The sequence below is a fragment of the Sturnira hondurensis genome, unplaced genomic scaffold, assembly GCF_014824575.4.
Source record: "Sturnira hondurensis isolate 20B ecotype Veracruz unplaced genomic scaffold, ASM1482457v3 Scaffold0006805, whole genome shotgun sequence".
NCBI lineage: Eukaryota > Metazoa > Chordata > Mammalia > Chiroptera > Phyllostomidae > Sturnira > Sturnira hondurensis.
The window spans coordinates 2,309,315-2,333,679 of record NW_028079436.1 but is presented as its reverse complement, the minus strand read 5'-3'; the positions used below and the strand labels follow the sequence as shown (position 1 = coordinate 2,333,679).

Sequence of the window (24,365 nt, the reverse complement as noted above, 5' to 3'; positions counted from 1 at the left end):
CAGACCTCGGGCATGCCCAGAGCCCTCAGAGCCAGCCCTTTACATGGGCAGGCAGGCAGAACCAGCCAGGCCGTGCGTGGACCACCCATCTGTGGCCCCGGATCCACCTAACCATACGATCTGGTGAGCAGCTTCCCTTACGGAAGGGCAGTGAGGTCAGTTCTACCAAATTTAGACATTTAAATAACTGTTTAGCCAGAAGTGACCCTTCATCCAGAGAGGTAAATATAACTTGCCTGACTGCCTCAGATTTTACGATTTTTAGTTTTAGGACTTTATGAAGATGTATTCATCCGGGCCTTATTTGCCCTAAAACATGTTGTAGGATGACAGTAAAGCAGTGTTTCTCGAACTAGGTTAATGTAGATAGAGATCTACTTCTAAAGAAAAGCGATTCTCTCAGACCCCAGAACTATGGTTAGATTTCCTCAGTTTCAAACTTAAAAAAATTAGTCTCAAACTGTGGAAATGTTTTTTAACTGCACGGAATTGCTCTAAGGGCTTTATATTTAAAACTGGTTTTAAAATGTTTTAGGTTATCATCAAAATGAACATACAGGCCTCTAATACTATATTTGGGGACCCTACTGAAGAAACAAAATTTTATGGAAAATAATTATATTAATGACACACCAGGAAATTTTAATAATCAGTATTTTTTTCTGCTTAATAAATTCTTCTTGAATTTTTGACTAGAGAAGATGTGTAAATGCTACATATAAGCAGGATCAAGTTGCTTTTGAACTCAGCTACAGTAAGAACCGCACCCTCGCAAAGACAAGAGAGGGCTGCTGTGTCCCCCGCGCCCCCCACCCCGCCCCGCCCCGTGTGTCCCTCAGGTGTCCCTCCTTGCCCAGCGCACGCTGTGCTAACAGATCATTGGCCTGAGGAGCACAATTTTTCCGGTGCTCTAGCCAGTGAGCTTGCCTGCTGCAGCCAAGAAGAGAATCCCCGTGGAAATAAAAATAAGACAGGGCCCTGGTCAGGAGCAGGGCAGCTCGGAGACAGGCCGTGTGCTCGTGATCCAGCAGTGCTGGCTAGGGTCCTGTTTCAGCTTTCTGAACCTCCGAGAGGCTGAGGACAGCCAGCGGCCTCACCCAATCTGTGACCCATTTCAGCCTGAGGGGCAGGCCGCAGCCCTCACGCTGGAACAGGCCTGCAGGGCTCCGTGGATGTGAAGCCTGCCTGCCGGCCACAGCCTGGGGGTGGGCGATCCAGGCCAGGGTCACCAGGGTTGCTTTAAATCTCATCACTGGGAAGGGCTGTTAACAACCATGGGGAAGGTTACAGTTACCTGTTCAAAGGAATGGAGTCCACCTTCTCCTCCTAACCTCACCAAATCTTCCAAAATGGCTTTCTTTAGCTCCTGAATTGAACAACACAGGTAAAGTTACAATTCCAAAAACACATTTCATTCCAACACACTAGCCCCCCACCCCACAACTGGGGATGACACTCCCTGGGAGCATACTTCTCATCTGACAAATAAGTACTGGGCATGCCCGAAGGAGTGATAGGCTAAGGGACAAATTTTTAAAATTTATTGGGGTGACACTGGTTAATAAAGTTATATAGGTTTCAGGTATATTGTTTTGTGTGTTCACTACCCCAAGTCAACCACCTGATGTTTTTAAGTTGCCCTCTGGTCAGCCTGGTGAGTCCAGGGGCCCGGCACCCTCGGACGAGCCCAGGGCCCAGAGGAAGCGAGGGGGTCTGTGGTTGCTGCTGAGAAATGGGCATGCGCCTGGAGGGGCTGGTGCTGAGCCAGCACCTGAAGACCCTCTTCCACGGTGCCCTCCCTGAACCACAAGGTTTCTGCCAGGTGTGAGGGGCTAACGCTCCGAGCAGGAAGAACTGTGTTACTTTTTTCAAGTCCACGACTGCCTCTCTAGGCCCAGTGGACACAAAATCCACCCCATACTTGGGGAGAGCATGGCCAGTGAGTCAGAGGGCCGAGCTCGCAGCTGACGCTGCTGTCAGCCAGCTGCGGGGCCAAGCCGCCGTCCTCCAGCCAGCGCCAGACCAGAGGGCTGGACCAGCGTTCTGTGACGTCTCCTGGCTCTAAAACTCAGTCTTTCCCCAAACTGTCTAAGAAGAAATGTGAGTTCCTTCTACAACAATGAAGAGAGATGGGCTTCTGGTTTAGGATCCCCACCCTTTCTAAAGCTAGAAACCTCCCTATGTGACCCAGTTCCGCCATCTACTGTTTCTGTCTTCGCATTGTGCAGCAGCATGGAAGGTCTGCAGCCTTTTAGGAGACAGCCCCGGGTACCGACCTTGTTTGCACAGAGCTCTGCATATGTCCCTTCGATTCCTCTCTTCTGTGCCCAGGAGGGCATGACCTCGGGGTCCGGCACCACGATGCCCACCAAAAAGGCCTGCAGTCCCAGCAAAGAAAAATGAGTCGTGACAAAAGCATTGTTTCCACTCTGCCATATTTATGTCAAGTTTTCCCCTGACAACATTATAAAAATTTTGATATAGATACAAAATTAAGATACTAGTACAAGATACACCGATCACCAATATAAAACAATTGACAAATTGACAAAAGCTTTTTTAAGTCACAAAAGCCCTTATATTTTTCCCTTGGATTTATTAAAGTGTAGTTGATATACAATATTGTATTACTGACAGACACTTTTAAAGTTGTTATTTGTGGTCCACCTTTAAAAATAATCTCTTGGTATTCTCAGGCGCCTCCCTTTTCTAAAAATAAGTGTGTGCCTTATGTTATGAAACATTTCCACCAATATATCACACATTCTTGACAGTTTATTTTCTGACCTATTTTCCTAACTTCATACAAAATTAATAAAGAATAAACTTAAGAAGATTAAGAATCAGTAAAGTTAGACCTACAAGTACTTTTGATTCTCATGCTAAACTCAAACATGTACATTGTCAGGCTGCTGACCAGTAACTCTGGGAACCAAAACATGTATTTCTCAGGATTTCCCGACCATTTTGAAATAGTTAAATTAATATGGTCCTCCATTTCATTAATATAGCTCATTAAATTATTTAAAATAATTTCATAATATTTAATTATAGAAACCCAGTGAGTGCAAAAATTAGATTCACAGTAATCTTCCTGACTTCAAATCTAAACAATGTGGAAGCAGAATAAAAATAAATCCTCTCCAGTCCTGGCTGGTGTGGCTCAGTGGATTGAGTGCCGGCCTGCGAACCAAAGGGTGGCTGGTTTGATTCCCAGTCAGGGCACATGCCTGGGTTGTGGGCCGGGGCCCCAGGACAGGGTATGCAAGAAGCAACCACACATTGATGTTCCTCTCCCTCCCTTCCTCTCTCCCTCCCCTCTCTCAGAAAAACAAACAAACAAACAAACAAACAAACAAAAAACACAAAACAAAAAAGCCCTTTCCAAATAATTTATTCCTAAATCGTAATAAATTAACATAGCAGATTGATATATTAAGCTCTAATCATCATCAGTGCCATTACTTGCAATAGTAAACCTATTTATCTGTAAAGGTCATTTGCATAAATATGCAAAGTCATTTGCAAAGTCAAAACAGTAGCAACCCTAAATCTTGCCTCAGCATCTGACTTCAATATTCCTCTTGGAAGTAGGTAGAGCATTAGTTAAAAGTAGCAGGTACAGCACAGGGAACACAGTGAATAACGTTGCAGTAGCTATGCATTAGTGACAGATGGACACTAGACTTTCTGGGGTGATCGCTCCTTAAGTAATGTCAGTATCAAGTCATTGGGTTGTACACCTGAAACTAATATAATACTGTGCATCAACAATAATTGAAAGATAAAAAATTACTAAGCACACAAATAAAGTTAAAAGTACTGCTGGTGTCCATTACTACTACTTCAAGCAACTTATTACCTAAGTGCACTTTACCAAACCCGAAGCAATTAAGATTGCTCCTTAAAAAAGGAATTTCTCCTCACCCTGGCTGGTGTGGCTCAGTGGACTGAGCACCGGCTTATGAACCAAAATGCCGCTGGTTTGATTCCCAGTCAGGGCACAGGCCTGGGTTACAGGCCGGGTCCCCGGTAGGCGGAGTGTGAGAGGCAACTGATTGATGTTTCTCTCCCTCTTTCTCCCTCCCTTCCCCTCTCTCTAGAAATAAATAAATAAAATCTTTAAAAAATTTTATTTAAAAACAGGAATTTTCTCTCAGAATCTAATATGTAGGGGAATACTGATAAGTATTCCTTATCTACTCGATAAGAAACTAACGTTTACCCCTTTAATCAAATACCAATATGTACAGAGTCATTCCGAGATAACCGCACGTTCCAGCAGGCCCAGCACGAGTGGGAGGGCAAAGGGCAGGGATTCACCTGTAAGCTGTCCCCATGGACATAGATTTGTGCCACGGGCTCACTTCGGATGTAGATGTTCTCAATCTTCTCAGGCGCAATATATTCTCCCTGAGCAAGTTTGAATATGTGCTTTTTCCGGTCAATAATTTTAAGAGTTCCCGCCTATGGAGATGGACGAACGGCTTCATTAAAAAGTGGCCCCCCCTGAGCTTGAACCCCCTCACTCCTTAGTGCCATAGACACTCCCTTCCGGCCTGTCCCACCCTGCAGGCTCCACCCAGATCTGCTTCTGGCTCAGAGGCCCCTGCTCCTCCACAGCCACCGAGCACCCCAGTTCCATGGCTGCCAAGCTCTGCGGGACCCTAAGTGCCTACTGTCCTTTCCTCTCAGCACTTACCCCTGCCTTGCTCCCCTCCCACTACTGCCACCCTCCTCCCCAAAGAGGCCCACCTCCTGGTCTTCCCACCAGGTCTCCCCTCTCGCCCAGACTCTTGCTCCAGCTGTCTCTTTGCTCACAGTATCTTCAGATCTACTGCCTTAAGCCATGCTTAGGTCTCCCGCCCCAGCTGCTGCCCCCCAAGAGCAGCCTCCCCACCCCCAGCACACAGCACAGCTCTGGGAGAGGGCCCCGGGGACTCCCACCTGATGGACCAGATGGTCAGGGCCTCCGAGGCAGGTGGGCCACCCACTGGGCAGTGTGTGCTGTGCTACTGGCCTCCAGACCACCCCCGCCTCCTCCCTTCCTGAGTTTCCTAAGTGGGTCTCTCCTTTGGCTCAGCCTTTGATTGCTGCCAACTCCTCACCCTCACTGACAGTGCTCCGGGAGGTAGCTGCCATTGGCCATTGCCACGTCTGCCTAAGCTTCCAGCCAGGCCCCTTGACTGAGTGAAGACCCAGAGCTCAACTATGCCCAGGACACTTCAGAAACCAAGCTACTCTCAAAGTCAGCATGCCTCCACAGGAAGCTCCTCCTGGTCCTCCTCGTGTCTGTCCCAGTCCCTGAGCCCTGAAACCAGAGATGGCCTTGCCACTCGCCTCCCTGGGACTTGTAGCGGTCAGGTCGTGGCTCACAAGTCTGTCTCCATGAAAACCTGACCAGACCGCTGCATACACTCTGTCCTGCTCTGTCTGCCTGAGCCACCAAAACAGGGCACCCTCTCCAGAAGAGAAAACCAGCAGGCCCTGTTCTGCTCTGAACCCAAGCTGACAGCATGCTTTCCCCACGCTGGCTTCTTTGGTGCTCACGGCACCCACCAGCTGGGCGGGGTCACCTCTGCTACACACACAACAGAAGGGAGGACCAGAGAGGTTACTTAACTCCTCCAAAGCCACATAGCTAGGAGGTAGGGGAACCAGGATTTGAATCAGGTCCTTCTGGATCAGAAGCTTATTTCTTCTCCTGGCCCGCTCTATCTAATAGTATTTCAAACCAGTGACATTGGAAACATGACCCCACAGATGGCCTGCCTGTCGTCCTGGACTTGAGCTCAGGCAAAACACTGGGTGCTTTACGTGAGTTAATTTACTTGCTTCTCACAACAGCCTGCAAGGCAGGCAGCTCCATGCAAGTGACGGGGCACCAGTGGCAGAGCCAAGACTTTGTGAGAGACTTTGAGCTTTTTCCAGTTCTGAGGGTCCTCTTTGAGAAAAATAACAGGAAATGAAGTACAGACCTTGGAAGGGGCCTATGCAAGTGAGGGGACCCGAAACCTTAGCTTCCTTAGCTGATGGGACAACCTGCCCTCTGTCAGGGTCCAGGGCCTGCTGCCTCCTCCACACCTGTGGGTCAGTGGGTGGAGCGGCTCGCCTCACTGGTCCAGTGTCTCTGCCCTTGGCACGGGCTATTACTCCTGCCCAGAGTGTCCTCGCCACTCCCTCCTCTCGTTCAGGGCAGGACTCAGCTCCTGGGACACAGGCCTAGTAGGCCCCTGTCTTCCTCTGTCCTCCTCTGTCCTCCCCAGGGGTGCATGGCCCTCCATTCAAGCCCACCACGCTGGGTTGGGGAACTATCTAGAGATGCATCTCTCCCCCAAGCGGGTCCCTGGCCCAGGGCACACACCAAGGATACAGCCTCGACTGCTGCAGGAATGAGCATTTCTCAAAGGAAAGCACACAGGTGCAGGCAGCGGCAAACCCCGCCGGCCCTGGAGAGGGCGCAATGCCTCTCACGTGACTGGTGGACTCAGCATCTTGAATGCCACCCCAACTCCCCCAGCATAACTTTAGCACCTTCCCAGAGACACAAGACAGGTTCCTGGGGCGAGCTGCGACCAGCAAGGGTTCTCGCTTTCAGTGACAGAGCCTTTTCCTGCTCACAGCTTCCCTCTAAGCATCTCCTACGTGCCAGGCATTGTGCTAAGGGCATTACAGGTACCACCTCACTTACTCCTGACAATAATAATGGCGCAGGTAAACAATGGCAGTATCCCCGTTTTGCAGGTGACACAATTAGGCACAATAACTCATTTGGGCTACAAGTCAGGGGTCACGGCCACAGATTTTCACATGGCTTCATACTCTGGTTCTGCAACTCAGTCAATACGGGGTCCCGCAGAGGGGCGGGGCTTTGCCCGTGGTCACTGGAGCCACCACTGTCCCCTCCAAAGGCACTCAGCCATCTTCCAGCCCAGCTCCAAGCCCTCCACACCGGTCAGTGCCACCCCCAGCTATGGGGTGTCTGTCTCAGGTCTCCCACAGCTACGAACGCCTGCTGCTCGCAGTCCACCCATCAGATCCCACAGCTCTGTCTGGAAGCCATCAGGGTAGGGAGTAGGTCCAGCTCCACTCTCCCACAAGGACCCCTTGGAAGCCTCTGGAAGCTCCGGGAGCTTTAGGGGCGAGTAGAGAAGAACACCTCCATCCCTGGAGGTGTTCCTGAGTGACTAGGCATCAGGAAGGAGGGAGAAAGGACCCCTGCATCAGCCCAGGGAGGGCGCTCCTCGGCCCCAAACCTGCGTACCGGCAGCCAGCGCCCGATGTCTCCAGTGTGGAGCCAGCCATCGCTGTCCAGGGCCTCCTGTGTCTTGTCTGGATCTTTCAAGTAACCCTTGAACACGTTCGGTCCTCTCACACATATCTGTGGGGACAAACACCGGTTTCTGTCAGGCCAGCCTACGGGTCCTGTTGTGCAGTTGTCACGAGGCCTCTGCAGAGCAATGCACGCCATCCCTAAGGAAAGCCACTGGGGAGACAGCAGTGGTGACAGCCACCAGAGGTCTGAGCTGTCTCCTGCCTTCTCTCAAGCAGCACCTCTCGTCTCTCCTCTCTGTCCCGGCCACCCCAGGCTCCCCCCCCCACCACCTCTTCTTCTTCCTCAGGGACCCCCTGGCCTGCTGCATGCGCTGCTGGTAGCACTGGTGGGGTCACATCCGATCCCAAAGGCTGGCTGACTCCACGAGAGACACCTCCGGCCCTGCCTCACAACCAGGGAGCCACTCTCCCAGGGAGTGAGTGAGCAACCACCAGCCCCACCTCCCCGATCCGTCCTGCCTGCAAACGGTCATGTTGCTGCTGGGACAGAGCCGCAGCAGCAGGCCACGCCACTGAGGGAAAGAATGGGATTTCTTTTTAAAGTCTGGAAATTCCAGTTCTTGATTTAGACCAGCTCAGTCCCAGCCTTGTTTCAGAAACAGGAGAGGAAATACTGAACTCGGTCAGGTCAAATTAATCAGTAGTTTAAAGTGACTTACAACGGGTAAAAGGAAAGTAGTTCTTTTTACATGTAGAACCCACAGACGCGGAGGCTAAACGCGGAAGCTTACCTCTCCCTCTCCTCTGCTGGCCCAGTAGTTCAGCTCCTCGACGTCGATGAGCTTGATGTGATTGCAGGGCAGGGGCGCCCCTACGTGCCCTGGAACACGGAGCAGCACGGCACTGGTCAGCATGCAGGCCGGTTCCAGCACTGAAGGTGCTCCATGCCCCCCCCAAGTGGCCCACATTGGGAATTATGGATGAGAAGCAACACAGCTTTCGACGGGCATTTGTTACAGGCCAGGGTGGATGACAAGACAGAATTCTGGAGAGTGGAGAGGCCAGCCTCTGCAGGCCTTGTTTTGGTTCTTAAAGAGCTGCACAGGCACCCTGGCCTAGCACCAGCCTGCACAGGGTCTGTGTGGGGCTCATACCTGCACCAACCACGTGGTCAAGATATGTGTTTATCCCACCTGAGGACATGCTCATTGATTTTAGAGAGAGGGGGAGGGGGAGAGAGAGGGAAAGAAACATCGAAGCGGCAGAGAAACACTGATTGGTTGCCTTTCATACACACTATCACTGGGCAAACCTGCAACCTAGGCTCGTGCTCTGACCGGGAGTCGAACCCACAACCTTTCAATTTATGGAATGATGCTCCAACCAACTAAGCCATGCTGGCCAGGATATGATGTTTTTTAATTTTATTTTAGTTTTAAAGATTTTATTGATTTTAGAGAGAGGAGAAGGAAGAGAGAGAAGAGGAGAAGAACATCGATGTGAGTGAGAAACAGCGGTTAGTTGCCCCTCATATGTACCCTGACCAGAGACTGAGCTCACAACCTAGGCCTGTGCCCTGACTGGGAGCCATCATACCTGCAACCTTCCAGCATCCAAAACCAGATGACATCCAACCAACTGAGCCACACAGGTCAGGGCAGGATCTTTACTTTTTTTTTTATAAACTTGTGTTTTTTTAATAATTGTGTCCGCATTAAAAGATTTTCCCCACTGCCAGATCGCATGCCTTGGTTTGGGGTCCATTGTGGCTTTTGCTGCGGTCACCAGACTGTTGGTTTATGTGCACAGTGATCGTCTAGAGCTCTTATTAAAGTTCAGATTTTGACTCAGTGGGTCTGGGATGAGCCCTGAGCTCCTGCATTGCTTACAGGCACCCAGGGGATGACGCTGATGCTTATGGTCCATACACCACATTTTGAGTAACAAAGGAAATGGAAAGGAATGGAAAACAGAATGAGGTAACTCGCCCTTGAAAAACAGGGCTTTAAATTTTCTGGGTCTTATACACTCCAACCACAAAATTACAGTGAAGTCATTTTCTATTCATTTTGGGGGGTTGTTACAGAATTCACTGACAAGATGGTGGAGTTTTAATCCGGTGCTGGCCAAGGTCCTGAAAGAAAAGGGAGCGACAGAGTGAAGGAGATAAAAAAATTAGCGGAGACACTTTGGTTTCTGTTTTAAATGAGAGGCTGTAAAATCTTTCACAATTTGTACAAAGATACCTATCTTCCCATAGTCAATAGTCTCTGCAAGTTTCTATGATAAGAATGAATTAAAAAGGCAAAACCTCAAAAGTCTTACACAGGAAAATGTACAGAATGGCATAAGAGGGAAGAAAGTGTCCAAAAGGAAGAGGGTGTGCCAGAGAGATCAGTAAATGTGATGGCAGCTACAAGGAAAACGTTAGTGAGCCAGGGCCCCAGAAGACGGTCCTTGTAGTATATTTGTCAGTGGGAGAAAGATCCAAGACTTTACGTACACACCAAAGTCTTTATTCTGCCAGAGATTAAAAGATAAAATTCAGCCCTGGCTGGTGTGGCTCAGTGAATGGCATGCCATCCTGCAAACCAAGAGGTCACTGGTTCAATTCCTAGTCAGGGCACATACCTGGGTTGTTGTGGGCCAGGTGCTGAGTGGGGGGCGCACGAGAGGCAACCCACACACTGATGTTTCTATCCCTCTATTTTTCCCTCCCTTCCCCTCTCTGAACATAAATAAATAAAATCTTTTAAAAAAACAAGTTTATAAATAAAGATAAAACTCAGAAAAATACTTCTCTACTTGACTTGGACAAATATGATTTCGATTTCGAATCCACCCATCACATTTCTGCTGACTACCCAGGGTGCCCTGTGAATAGGGTTGAGTTCCTGGGCACGTTTCCTGTGCATACCCACTCTCCTGGGTTTCCAGTCTGCAGCTGAGCAAACCCGAATCATGAGAGTGGCCCTGCACTCACGGGGGAGGTTGGGCCCTAAAGGATTCTTTTGCTGAATGGTTTTCAGAGTCTGCCAGTATCTGGTCTAAACTTGTGATGGACAATACAGGGGCTACCTGCTGCTTCCTCCCTGCCCCGAAAGATGAGTCTCTTCAGAATAAGGGTGTGGCTAGGAGCTGCCCCTTTCTGAGGCTGCCACTGTCATCCAGTGTGACGGACACTAACATGATAGGAGGCTGTAGTTCCCAAAGGGCCTCAGCAGTGGCCCTTTATGAAACAGTGCTCTGGCCACAAGGAAGTTGCCTCCCCTTCCTTAATAATATCCAATTCATAGTCTGATTCCTTCATTCTGAAGTGACAACAATAAGCAAGACTATGTGGTGCTCAGGAATCTAGTACACTGATATCTACTGATCTGATCATTTTCCACCTGGGGCTACATTGTGATCTATTACTTCTTTTTTTAAAATATGACTTCTATTTATCTATAAAAGAAATGGGAACATGCCAAAAAAAGGCAGGAAAATGCAAAAGTATGCAACAAAGAGAACAACAGACCCACAATGCCTCAGCCTGGGTGCGACTGCCATTGTGTGCTCTGTTCTGCTGTTTTCCAGCTGCACACCTGCTTTGCATGAGAAAGCGCTGCAGCTGCTCCAACCAGGCAGTGCCCGGCGAACCGTTCGACCTCCCCTGTCCATCCTACCTGAGGTCCAGTCCCCAGGGGTGGTGAACGTACATCCAGCTGTGCACTCAGTTTGGCCATAACCTTCATACACCTTCAAGCAAAACATGGAAACTTCACTGTAGGCATGCGTACCCCTGCCGAGGGCTGGCTGCCCCCTCAGCCGGCTCAGCTCCCGCCCGACGCCTGGCTGCCCCGTGCTGGGCCCGGTGGGAAGGGAGGTGCTGCAGAGGCAGGTCAGTCCAGGCGAAGCTGAACGCAGATAACCACACCTAGTAGATAAGGTTCTGTGGTTTGGGGTAACGTTTTCGGATCTATTTTCAACTACTGACTGTATTTTTCACTCAGATAATGTGTATTAAAGACAAACACGTTAAAGTCTACTGTGTGGCTGATTTTGTCTCTGTGAGATATTCCCCTCCAGAGCCTCATGTGATTGCAGGTATGTGCCATGTGGGAGCATCTGCCCTTAGGGGTGGCCAGGCAGTGTTGGGGTAGAAGAAGAGGCCAGTGGCTTTGAACGTATAAAAATTTAGGCATGGATATTGATGAAACAGCTGTATCTACTTTACTTAACACAGTCACAGCTGTGTTACTGTACCCTGCATATGTAGAAACTTAATAAATATTCATTGAGTAGGAAAATGTAGGAGTGGACTCTTTAAATCGAACGACAAAACCCAGACGGACTTCGTCAGCCCCTCCCCTGGGCTCCTTTGCCAGGTGGGCGGAGCTTCGCAGGCTGAAGCTGCAGAGGTGCTCTTCCGGGGCGTGTGCAGCTTCCCCAGCTTCCCCAGCATGCTGCTGGTCCTCATGCTGGTTGTCGGATCCCTCTTCCTGGGGGTGGGGGGGCGGGGGGGGGTACGGGCGGTGGCGGGGGCACGATGCCCCTGGGCTTTCCCAAACGTGGGCAGGCCAGCCCGGCTTTCACCTGCCCTGGGGTTTTCTCATCCTCAGACAAACTGAGCTTTCACCCAACTAGAATCTTGCCCCCAGAACCTTTCTCTGCATAGTCAAAGGTGCAGCAGGGTTCTGGCCCTGTCCTATCACACGCTGCACTGCCCCCAGGGAAGGCTGCGAGAAGGTGATACCTGGCACCCCAGAGCCGCCCGGAGGAAGCCCAGGACTGTTGGCGATGCAGGGGCTGCTCCAGTCACGATCATCCGTACACACCCGCCGAGGTTGGCCTGTGGGGAGAGAGGCGCCTGCTAGGCTCTGTGCGGCTGCGGGTGGCATCCAACCCATCTGGTCCTCCTCAGCCAAGGTCAACATTCAGCAATGGGACTCAACCCGGACCCTAGGATAGGGCTCAGAGACAAGGCCTGAGGCCGCACGTCGTGGGCTGAGGAAGTCCTTTCTCCTTCAAAGGAACCAATGCAGCGAGCTGCACGCCTCAAGCCACCATGTGGCCAACTCTCACGTCTTTCGGGGTAAGTGCCATTAATCTATGCAATATTCTACAGTTTCGGTTCTATTTTCCTTCAGATACACAGCTGTCCCCTCTCCCTCCCATCATTTGCAAGCACCCAAAACAATTACTTAGGACGACTCCTTCCCACTTCCACTCCAATGGCTTAGGCTTTTTTCATTTACAAATCAATACCCTGGCTGCTCTATTTACTATGCACTGGAGAGGACAAAGAATTCCTTAAATATGTTGTTTCTGTAAGCTGAGCCAAGAGAGATTAAATATTAATTTTCATGGCTGAAAATAGAGGAGTAAGAAAAAAATGAGTAATGATACTAATTCACTCCGGGTACCTGGGGTAACGCAGGGCTTGGACGCTTCAGTGGCGCCCTGGAGGTGAGCCGGTCATGGTCAGCCTGGCTGGGGAGAAGCTGAAGGGAGGGGACACAGGGGCCAAGGAGGACCCTTGGCCGTCTGTCTGGATCCCAGTGCTGCCGGGAAGCCACGGTGGCCAGGGCTACAGGAGGGCCACAGAAGCCCTCTAGCCAGGAGCTTCCTGGTGGACCCAGTACCCCAGGCATGTCTGCCTCGATGCCCACGGAAGGCAGTGGACTCACTTTCCAGGAGACCTTGCTGGTTGCCTTTTGGCAAATATAACACATCTCCAAATAACAAAAGTGAGTCCTTTACAACACAGGTGGCAAACACAAGGCCCACGGGCCAAATCTGGCCCTCCTCCTTGTTTTATCCGGCACCTTGTTTCAACCCGGCAGCAGTGCTGAGCTCCTTATCCCTAGTTAAGGAGTGGTTACATTTACACAGTTCTAAAATGACATTCGGCCCTGTGAAGGCAACCACGAGGCTGACATGGTCCCTGATGAGAATGAGTTTGACACCCCTGCTTTAAGATTTCAATGGAAGCCTAAAGCTTTGATTTCATGACCAAATGAGTTATTATTTTATAAGACGGCGGCCACTGGGATGAACTTCTCTAATTCCTTAGTCAGGCCACCCATTGGATACTTGATGTCGCTCTGTAACCTCTTGTTCATCCTCCTACCTGAACCTTATGAAAGAAGAGTTCATCCCAGATACTGTCATTCCTGATGATTCCACTCCGGACCTCAGCCTGTTTACGCTTTGCTGCAAACTCCAGAAGCCAGCGCTTCAGTGGTGTGTTCGCCTGGCTGAAGATCTGAGGAGCAGAAGGTGGAAGGAGCTCTGAGCCTGCGCGTCTGGCCTTCAGACAGGAAGAAGGCCTGGACTGGCCCAAAGCCAGCCACGCTCCACTGTGCTGCCGTGGGAGGTCAGCGAACGTGTGGCATCCAGACAAACGTCGACACCACTGAGGTGGGGGCACGTCAGGGGGCTAGAAATTCCTGGAAAAAATCTCCCCAATGAGAGTTTTGAAAACTAGGAAGAAAACAAATGAGAGTCAGGGAATGTATGAGAAGAGGCCATTTCTAGGACCTGGGGCTCCAGGCTGTGGCCACACAAGCAGAAATCGAGTCCCTTAGCCTGGCCAGGGACTCCCTGCGGGGCTCACCTTGTCATACATCCGGTTCAGTAGCCGTGGGACCACCGGGAAGATGGTGGGGCACAGAGCCTTCATGTCATCCGAAAGGAGACGGATGTCCCCCTGGAAGAAGCCGACGCGCCCTCCGTGGCAGTAGACGACAGACTGGAGTGGGGACAGGGAGGGGGGAGGCTCTGAGGACGGCCACTCCTGGCTGCGGTCCAGAGCCACCACAGTGCTGTCCTGTGTGGAGGGCACCTATGACCCCCACCCCAGGTCTGGCTGCAGCCATGAGACACTCAATACCATCTGAGGTGACAGCCCCCCCCCCACCTCACCGCCTCCCACTCAGGCACAGGGAGGAGAAGCAGGAGCCAGATGGAACAGAGCCTTGGGGAGACACCAGAGCAGCCAGCCCCACTGTGCTGCCCTCCTGCTCACTCCCAAACCCTGGGCAGGAGCCACCCTGGAGACTCCAGTCTCTGAGCTGTACCAAACCCTACAAATGGGTCTGCTGCAGGTCTCAGAGAGCCCACAGATTCCCTGAGGACAGCTCAGCAACTCTGGAAGGGTGTGCAGTGCCCACGAGGATTGGACAGGCTGCTAATGGTGAAGGGGAGGCCGCGGGGGTGCCTGGTGGTTGCTAACAGGCCAGCAGTGTGCCAGGGGCCTAATATACGCTCCTGTCTTCAACGCTCATAGCCACCCCATGTGGAAGACAGCATTTCATGGCTCCTTTTATGGGTGAGGAACGCAAAGCTCAGACAGGTAAAGGGACCTGTCCAGTCATGAAACTAGTTCATTGTTGCTGGCACTCTAATCTAGGTCTGGAACACTGGACAGTGTGACCCAATATGCCACATGTTCCCCAAGGCAAGAGGGGAGAGGCTTAGAAGACAGTTTACTCGCAGGCTGGCCCCTTGAGTGACACATGGGTGGAAAATTCTCCATTACCACAATACTGTGTGGGCCCCCCACTCCCTCTGTGCCCCCCAAGGCCTGTCTCAGGGCCAGTCGCAGCACCTGTTCATCTATAGCCATAGGGGTCCCAATGGTTCACTGCCCAAATTCACTGTCTTGTTTTCTTTGCGAGAGGTTCATGAGTAATGGAAGTTATAGAATGCAAGTGCTCTGCCCATAAACAGTCACACTGCACAGAGCTTGGACGGCAAAGCTGCAGTGCTCTCTGTGCCACCAGCCAGGGCCTCTTGGCCCAGGTGAGTCCACAGGTAAGTAAGGCAGGACCGGCCTGGGGTGTCTGCTGGAGCCACACTCCCCGAGGGACAGGTGGGTTGGCCAAGGTCCTCTGACCCCTCAAACCCCTATGGTACCTTCTGAGGACAGGGCGGTTTAGTTCTACTTCCTGGCACCAGTGACAAGTGACACCCTGCTAGGATTCTGGGTTCTGGGCACACACTGTGCCTCCCTGACGCCAGGGCCTTACCTGCACCACTCGCTCAAACATGTGTGCTAAAGGCAAATAGGAAATGTGCACATCCGCACAAGTGGGAGCCCACTGACTCTGCAAGAAAAGAGAAGGAGCCCAGGCAAGGCCCGGTCAGGCAGGTGGGCGTCTTACCTGGATCACTCTCTCAAACATGTGAGCCAGAGGCAGGAAGGAGATGAGCACATCGTCCTGTCTCGGAAAGATCACTTTCTGCAGGTGACGGGCATGGGAGACAGAAAGGAAAGAAACACTGACAGGAAGACAACAAGAGAGTCATAAAACAATAAAGAGAAAATGGTCCTGGAGGGGCGAACAGGAAGAGGGGAGGGGAGGGGGCACAGAGAAAGAGGTGGGATGAGAGAGGATAAACTGAGAGCAAGAGAGAGAAAAGGCAAAGCAAGAAAGAGAGGGAGGGAAGAGTGAGAGACAGAAAGAGAGTGAGTGATGGAAAGAGGGAGAGGGAGAGAGAGAAGGCAGCATGCAAGCGGAGTGTTAGGTCGCAGCGCCAGAGGGCCTGGTTATCTGCAGAAGCAAAAGGCTGAATGAAGCACACATAAACCGGCAGAGCACGGCTCCGCAGCGAAGTCTCCTCTGGGGAAGGGCCTGCACCTCACTGGGGGTCGGTCGGCACCAGACGGCCTCTCCCCCGTCTCCCTCTGGCGGCAGGCCCCGCCCAGGCCCCATCTCGCCAGTCTGCCTGGGCCGCCTGGGCAGTGCTGCATGGGTCTCATCTTGTCAGCACATCCTAGTCCTTCCAGAGAAAGGGACCCAGAAAGCCCCAGACCTACTCCAGCTGTGGCTGGGGTGCCTGCCCTGGACCAAGGAGCGGGCAAGGCCAAGCCGCAAATGGCTGCGCCAGGCCTCTCACTAGCCAGGGCCTTACAGGGAAAGGCCGGGAGGGAGGGCTGCTGGGTCCCAGGCTCGCATCTCACAGATGGACTGAGCTCAGGGACCGGGCTGGGCCGCGCCTTCGGGAGCTTTCCTTTGCTGGACTTCCTTGTTCCCTGTCCTTTTGCCAGGCTGACTTTTGGACAAGTCTGGACAAGGTCCGAGAAAGCCGGCTGGAGGCTGCTGACTGGGGCTCTACCGAAGCATGGAATGTTTGGGGGTGCACTCCCCAGGGCCACGTGCTGAGGGGGGTCTCTCTCCACAGGGTGAAAAGGCCTCACTTCCATGAAAAGGCACATTTCTTGCCCCTAAAGGAAACTAGGACGTTCAGATACTCACCACGTGTGGGGAAAAAGGTCCTTTCTAAGTCAGTTATAAAATGCTAACGTGTTTTTGTCCGGCCTTCTCACTTTTACATTTACCTTTTTAATAAGCACAGTGTTACATTTCAGCGGTTGCTGCCATTTCTGAGACCCTAGTAGTCCTTCAGCACAGAATGACTGAATTAAACCCTGACCCACATGAAAAAACAGCTATTAAAGGCTCTCTTCTAAGTAAAGGCGTACACAAACCACAGGTGTACCAGTTTTTGAAGTTCAAAATGCAAAAACAAATTTCTGTGCTTTTTCCTTCTGTGATTTCTGACCACTCTTAGAACACGGCTGAATGTTTACTGGGTGAAGACCATTTCGGCATCTGGGATTAAAAGCCTCTGTGAAAGGTAACGGAGGGCTGCTCTAACAAGAACAGGAACTCCTGCCTGTGAAAGGCAGCCCAGATAATATCAGGGTGGGGGGGAAGAAAACAAACACAAAAAAACCTCTGAGGTTCGAGGACGTCCTCAAGAGGCACCTGCATTAGTGAGTCTGCTTTATTCACCTCTGTCACTTTCAGAAAGCCTGAGAAGTCAGCCACCACGTTCCCATGGGTCAGCATTGCGCCCTTTGGGTTCCCTGAAAGAGAAAGCAAGAAGGCGAATTAGTTGGAAACTCAAGGGCCACACTCCCTGAGAGCAGCATCCAAGCTGGCAGTCCCGGGCACCAGCGCTGTCCACCCAAGCCTCTGGCCTTTGTCCACAGCCGCCCTCAGAGTCCGAGGCAGACGAGGGCTGCTTCAGGAACCTTTAACCTGCAGATGCTTGAAGCCTTGAGGAGGCTCCCAGCAGCTTAGGACCAGAAGGCAAGGGACAGAGCTGCACAGGTGGGGCACCTCAAGGGACTGGTGACTCGTGGCCTCTCTCCCTGCCCTGCCTCCCTCAGGCTGCCTCACAGACGCCCAGGGCCATGTGTTGCCCTAGCCCCCAGGAACCAGCAGCCAACTCTGCCAGGAGACTTCCTTGATGCATCTGCAACCTGGGAAGGCCCAGCTCAGGCCAGGCGGGCGGGAGGTCCAGAGGCTGAAGTAGTCCCTCCTGCCTGCTCTTTGCAGGGATGGGACATGGATGGTCCTGCATTGTCATGACATGACCTGTCACTATTGCTTGTGAGGGTGCCCAGGGCTTCCAGGGTGGCTCAGAGGGCCAGAGGGCTGGTGGGAGCCTGTGACAGCCCTGGTATGCTGCCAGCCAGTGTGACTGGGCTCGAATTCCAGCCTTGGCTCTCACTGCCAGCGGCTGTTCCCCTCACTTTCCTTACCTGCAAAATGGGGACAGTGGACCCACCTCATAGGGCTTCTATATGCTCTAAGGACATAATTCATGACAAAAGATGTTAAATTAGAAGTCTCCACCAAGTCAGCAGATACAATAGCTGTAAAACTCCAAAAGAGATGGGCCAGGCCATGTGCAGAATTTCCCCCCAAATATCAAATAAACCTAAAGGTGACTTTGCAGCCCTCACCCAGAAAGTGGTCATCAAAGGGCTGAATGAACAGGGTGGAGAGTATTGCACTGAGTCAGCAAGCGTCCAGGGAGCCAAGAGTGAGTTTTAACCATCTGCCCTAAACCAGCTCCCAGCTTCCCTTTCCCACTTACTCATCCTCCCTGCTCACGTCCATCTGGTGGGAGAGGGTGGGAGAGGTCAGAAGTCATCTCTAGCAAGGTAGGAGGAGGAGAAACACCAGAGAGGCCCTGGCAGGGTGGCTCAGTTGGTTGGAGCATTGTCCCATATGACAAAAAGTTGCCGGTTTAATTCCTAGTCCGGGGACATACTTAGGTTGCGGGTTCAATCCTGGGAGGCAACTGATTGATGTTTCTCTCTCAGTTGGTTTTTCCTCTCTCTCAAATCAATAAATATATATCTTCAGTAAGGATATAAAAAAGAAAGAAAGCCCAGAGGGGAAGGGTGGGCCACGCCTTGCCCACCACACCTGCAGCCAGCCCGGCTGGGAGAGCAGAGGTCCAGTGAGACAGACTGACTCACGCTTCAGACTGATACTTGTAATTCTGAAACAAGAGCCATCAAGGCCAAGGAGAAAATCTTCCCAGAATGATTCTACCACTAGAACCATGAGCCACGTGTCAGGTTCAGACATCCTTTCCAGCCTTCCCCACAGGAAGAACCATGTAGCGCTCCCAGAAGTTGGGAGCTGGGACACGGTGTGGAAGGGAAAGTATGTCCGGGGCTGTGATGCCAAGAATGCGCACGGCTCTTGTGCTCAATGGGACGATGACAACCAGAGGCGCAGCACAGGCTAAGACTGACGCCAAGGAAATGCAAGTGTGCGGCCAGGCATGCTGACATCAGCCAGAGGCCTGCTCACTGCCCAGCTCTGCCCTGGCACCAGCCACACCTCTGCAGGGGGAGGCTTGGCACTGCCCGCCACCTGCTTTCAGGCCCACATACCTCGCTCCCACATTCCACCCCCGACGTCGCAGATGCAGCCTGGGCGGGATGGCTCTCCAGTTGGGCAAGAGCACGTTTATGCATCGTGAGCTCTTTCCAGATGTGGGGGCACCATCTGGGACCAAGGGACCTGTTAAAAGCCTGAGGGCACTCTTGGATGGCAAGGGCCCAAAGCTAAAAGCCACTGCAGTGACCTGCTCTCCAGCCCCGGGCAGAGGGACGTGTCACCACAATTTCACACTGTGAAATTCAAGACACAAAGAGACACCAACCAGAAGGGCGTCTTTGAATTCTGGGTGGGCTCTGGGTGCCAGCCCCCGGAGAGCAAGGGCTGTATTAGTTTTTCTCTAGCAGGTTTAGCAACGTGCTGGAAATCCTCAAACCCCCTTGAGTTAATGGCAAATATTCGTCTCGTTCAATAAAGCCAAGAGGTCAGGATCTACCCACATGGACAGTCTTGCCTGTAGGGCTGGTCAAAGCCCTGCCAGACGCCCTCGAGGCTGTGTCTGTAGAAGGCTCTGGCGGGGGGTGCAGTCACTGCCCACCGAGCGCTATCATCGAGACGGGCCAAGTCTCCACCCTGGAGAAAGATGGCTGGAAACTTCACGCCCATTCAGGGCAGGGCAAGTGACTTCCCAAGTCATCAGATGAGAGGGAGAGGCAGCAATGGGAAGAACCCTGGGCTGGGAGCTGGCAGAGCAGGGCAGGAGTCCAACGCCTCCATTTGCTGGTGGTGTCCGCTGGGACAGTTCCCACATCACTCACCGAACAGGCCACCCTAGGGGCGCAGTAAGGGGGGAATAGGGCACTGCAGGCAGCACGGTGCTGTGCCTGTGGCCACAGTCCTCCTGCACGCACTCGGCCTCCCTGAGGAATGTGCTGTTCCCCTGTCTGTCTCCACTGATGCACTCAGTGCGTTATCTCTGCTTGCCCCCTTCCTGACAGCCTTGCCCAGGCACACCGGCCCCAGCCTACAGAGCCTCTGCCCTGCCCCTGCATACCCCTTCTCGTCTTCTACCGGGCACCTCTAGCCATTCTCATCACAGATGAGAAATCGGGGAGAGTGGTGGCTTATAGGGTCAAGTGACTGGCTTGTAGCCCCCTGGAAAGTGGCTCCCAGTTGCCACCCCCCCCCCCCACTCCTTCCACAGTCCCTGACACAAAGACCAGGCAGGGGCAGGAAGCCGAGGGCTGGGAGCTGCTTCTCACAGAGGAGTGGCATGACCTGGCGGCCCAGCCCTCCTCTGGCTCCAGCTCCAGAAAGTGGCAAGTCCCCACCCTGGACCTCCCAGCTCATACCTGTCCATCCGCTTCTAGCCCCCCTGTGCTGCCCTGTGCTGGGCACTGGAGGTAGCAGCAGGGACCCAACATCTGGAGCCAGGCACAGGACAAGGCTCGGCCCATCTCAGAAGGCACCAGAGACCCCTGCAGTCACCCTGATCAGGCTTCCAGGGAAGGGCACAGGTGGGCCAGGCTGGTGACCTGGGTCCCTCTACTTGCCTGTCGTGCCGCTTGTGAAACACACAATGGAGAGGTCGCTGGGCTTCGGGGGCTGCAGAGGTGAGAAGAGGCATGTGTTAAAGAGACCTGGTGTGGCCAACCAGGGCATAAGACCCATGGGCCCCTCTGCCAGCCAGCCCTGCTGTGCAATCCCTGTGTGTGCGTCTGTGTTGGCACATGTGTGCGCCTGTGGGCTGCAGCCAGAAAGTAGAAAGGCAAGCCCCAGGGCAGTAGGAAAGAAGCTGAGGAATCCTAATGGGAGCATGGACATCACTTTGCACCATCAACCCCACACCTGGCCTCCCACCCCCACTCCCCACCGAGTCCGAGCTGAACTCCAGGTGGGATGGTGCTGCAGTGGCCACATCGAGGCCTGACCTCTGTAGCAAATGGGACCCCGTTCCCTCCTTCCTTCCCTCATTCTCCCCAGGCTGCAGTTAAGCTCAGGAACAGCATACAGAGCCCAGGGCACTGAGCTGCCCCCTGTGTCACCGAGACTGCCCTGGCACTGGCCACAGAGTCCTGGGGTCACCAAGAAGAGCCCACCACCGCTGCTGGCACAGGAAACCTGGCTTCCTGGAGGAGGTGGCCTGATTTGAGGCTGAAGGGCAAGCAAGCTCTCTCCAGATAAAATGAGGGTGAGTGAGGGTCTACTCTGGACACAGGCTGAGGCGCTAGAGGCCAGGGCGTGGGGGGTGTTGGACAGCAGTTCTCTAGGGCTGGGGCATGGTGTGCGCAATGTGGGTACACCCCGGGGCCCCATAAGGGGCCCTGGGAAACAGTGCTGGGACCCGCTCAGGTCTGTGGATGAGAAAGCTCACGGGGGTGGTGAGGGCAGCAGGGAGGGCTAAGTTGGAGGGAGGCCTGGAGGCAAGAGGCCTTGTTGGAAAACCAAAAGCCCCTGAACGGCCCCTCCCAGGGAGCAGTGAGCTTCAACGGTGACTCAACCCTAGTCAGTATCACTGGAGGTGACACACAGGAAAGATGAGCAAAGAGGACAGATGCCACCAGGCCTTCAGGCCCAGGGTCCACTATACACCAGCCTTGCTGCTGCTTCCGTCCATCCCACCCTCTGGGGGGTTCACTGCATTCAAAGGGGAGAAGAAAGACTCCCCAATAGGGAAAATCAGCAACCCTCTCTTCCCCCTCCCAAACATCTGACCCCTGCTCCAGGCCCCTCTTGGGACCCCCAGCCACAGGAGTCTCGGGCACCCCACATGGACATTCCCGGGGTTGCTCATTAATGCAGGGTGCTGCTCTGGCGCCTCCACTGAGTGCCTGTGAGGTCTCCATGACGACGTGCCCTCACACTGCCTTGTTCCACAAAGACCTGCTGGAGGGCGACCTTACCACGGGAACGCAGTGATTCTGTTGGCCACAGTCCTAGAATAGGAAAACACTGATTTTAAGTGCTCAAAAGTTCTCATCAATCAAAAAAAAATCAAAATAAGCTCTGCACAGAAGGCCTTGCCCCTGTGCCAAGCCCAGAGTTTAGGATTCGCTGCCCAGACGTGGCCCAGGTGGAGACGCCACCTCAGCGGCCTCTCCTCAGGCACATATCCGGGCCAAAGTCACCGCCCTCATTGCAGATGGGGCCTGAGGCCAGGGAGAGGCGAGGCACACAGAGGAGAGACTGCGCACACGTACAGAAAGAGTGGCCTGAGGTGCCCACTGTGCCTCTGCATTGACTGCTCGGACAGTGTGGCTGGGCGGCCTGGGCTGCCAGGTTAGTCAGGGCTGGAGGGGCAGATGGGGGTGCTGGCACAGGTGTGCTCCTAAAGCCATGGAGGGGTGCAAGCGTACTGCGTTGTAGGTACAGTTGGGAGTAGACCGGGAAGCAGGAGGGGGATTGGAGGGCCCAGGGGCCTGGATCCCATGTGGCAGAATTGGGGTCAGTGGCTACTGAGCAGGATCTGAGACCCTGGAGGCCAGGATGTCCTATGTTACTCTAGCAGGTCACCACCTGCCACCAATCTGACATCTTGGGAGAAGCGACGCACAGAAAAGTCAGCTCTGCTGGCTGCCGGGGGTCTGGGACACATTTGCAAGAATGACTCTGTGACCCCTGGACCTTCTGTCTACCTCCTCAGGCCCAGACAGACAGCTGCAGCTGGGAATGCAGGGGCTGTGAGACCAGCTCTGGGGCCGGCCAGTGCCACCGTGCACCTATCAGTGCCTGTCAGTAACTGTGCCGGCCAGCTGAGCCTGTCACCTACCACCAGCCCTGCAAAGGAAGCCCACTCTGTCTCAACCCTTCCATGGTCCGACAGCCCACCACACCCGCCAGAGGGCACAAGGAGGGTGGATAACCAGCAGCTCCTTTGTGGTGGCCATCCAGCTGTGGCCCAGCAAACAGCCCAAGCGGAAGCAGCTCCTCACCTCCACCGCCTGCATGGACTTAAGGACCACCCCGCACTCCTGCCCTCTGTCTTTCAGAGCTTCCTCGAACGGCTCCATGAGGATGATCAGCTTGAGTCCTGGAGTCTCCTTCTTCTCCACGTGCTCCAGCAGAAACTGGGCCTTCTGAGGTTTGTCCACGATCACAGTGCTGATGTCAGCTGCAGGAACCATCAGGGAGGGTCAGGCAGTGACTGTGGGCAGCACACGCCAGGCACTGGAAACATTGGGCTGTGTGTGCCACAGCCGGTGTAGACGTGACAGGTAAGACAGGCGGTCTGGGTTTTGTGCTGCATGTGGAGCAGAGGCTGGAGGGAGCCCAGGGCAGGAGGCCACGGCATCCCCTGGAGAGGTTTGCAAGCACCCTGTGCTGCGGGTTCAACCCCTATCGTGCCTGGTCAGCTGAGACAGCCACCACTGCCAGCATCTGCCCTGAGCCGCAGTGACCCACGGGGGTGGTGCAGAGGCTCCTTCTTGGTGGCCAGGCCCTGCGGAAGGAGCCCTGTGGTGAAGTTCAATTGGAGACAGCTGGACTCAGGAAACCAACTCGGGGCCATAACAGAAGCCCCTAGTGTCCCTGAGAGCAGAAGCACAGCACTGCAAGCAGAGTCAGACGACTGGCACAGCCTGAGAGGCTGTGGTGGGGGCTGGCTGCCGGCAGGAGGAAGGGGCTGGGTGGGCTCACCTGTGTTGATGATGTAGCGGATAGCCCCGGGGCCCAGGGTGTCATAGAGTGGGACCACCACCATAGAATACGTGTAGCAGGCAAGCTCCGCGATGATCCACTGTGGAGACACACGGGGTGGGGGTGGGGGAACACAGCGCAGATGGGAGGGCTACCCTGCCCCGAGGCCCAGGCCACTGGAGTCCTTGCTTGAGGTCCTGTGATGACGGGGCTCTACGTGTGGCTGCCCACGCCTGGACCCATAGACCGTGCTGGCCCCGGGGAATTCTGGGACCTCAAACAGCCCCATGCCAACTTCCAGGGCTGGCATGGGCTTCTTCCTCAGGTCCTTCTCTCCCCTGGTTCAGGGAGCAGCCGTGTATTGGGCTGGGTGGGGTGTGGAGGGAGCTGGGCTGGGATGTCCACTCCTGATGAGGGGTAAGGGGGCAGGAGGATGTGGCACGAACCAAGGGTTTCCATTTGTCTGCTCGTCCTGGGCCCGGTGGGATCAGGGATGCTCTGTAGAACCCAACTCCCTACTCCACTGATTCTTCTAAAACCAATCAAGGCAGATGCTCACCTCCGGTCGATTTTGTGCAAAAACGCCAATAAACTGGTCTGTACTTGCTCTACAGTTGTGCTGGAGAAGTCCGGACCCTAGAAATTCAGCCCTGTCGGCCACCTGCACAAGTACGTGGGGAAGTGATGGGGAAGCAAGGAGTCTTCCGCAGGGGAGGGGGTCTCGGGGGGACTCCCACAGGTCTGAGACCTCCCTGACTCCCTACCCAGGTGTCTGGCAGCCAGTGAGGCTGCTGCCAGCAGTGTGGCAGGCCAGACAAG

At 53.5% G+C, this 24,365-nt stretch overlaps 1 protein-coding gene across 6 annotated transcripts in view; it reads right to left on the bottom strand.

Annotated features, from left to right (window-relative positions):
- ACSL6 (acyl-CoA synthetase long chain family member 6) overlaps positions 1-24,365 on the bottom strand; it is a 58,643-nt gene that overhangs the window by 10,013 nt on the left and 24,265 nt on the right. For 4 of the 6 annotated variants that reach the window (XM_037050512.1, XM_037050514.1, XM_037050510.1 and 1 more), the window contains exons 5-20: positions 24,106-24,207; positions 23,547-23,646; positions 22,844-23,022; positions 21,815-21,847; positions 20,465-20,516; positions 17,061-17,134; positions 15,426-15,503; positions 13,877-14,011; positions 13,391-13,525; positions 12,014-12,109; positions 10,944-11,016; positions 8,067-8,155; positions 7,265-7,381; positions 4,324-4,467; positions 2,277-2,378; positions 1,295-1,366 (exon numbers count right to left, since the gene is read on the bottom strand). In XM_037050512.1, the coding sequence (XP_036906407.1) occupies positions 1,295-1,366; positions 2,277-2,378; positions 4,324-4,467; positions 7,265-7,381; positions 8,067-8,155; positions 10,944-11,016; positions 12,014-12,109; positions 13,391-13,525; positions 13,877-14,011; positions 15,426-15,503; positions 17,061-17,134; positions 20,465-20,516; positions 21,815-21,847; positions 22,844-23,022; positions 23,547-23,646; positions 24,106-24,207 (1,581 nt within the window). Of the gene's footprint in view, positions 1-1,294; positions 1,367-2,276; positions 2,379-4,323; positions 4,468-7,264; positions 7,382-8,066; positions 8,156-10,943; positions 11,017-12,013; positions 12,110-13,390; positions 13,526-13,876; positions 14,012-15,290; positions 15,369-15,425; positions 15,504-17,060; positions 17,135-20,464; positions 20,517-21,814; positions 21,848-22,843; positions 23,023-23,546; positions 23,647-24,105; positions 24,208-24,365 lie in introns of all 6 variants that reach the window. The other 2 variants (XM_037050515.1, XM_037050511.1) reach the window with 2 other exon arrangements.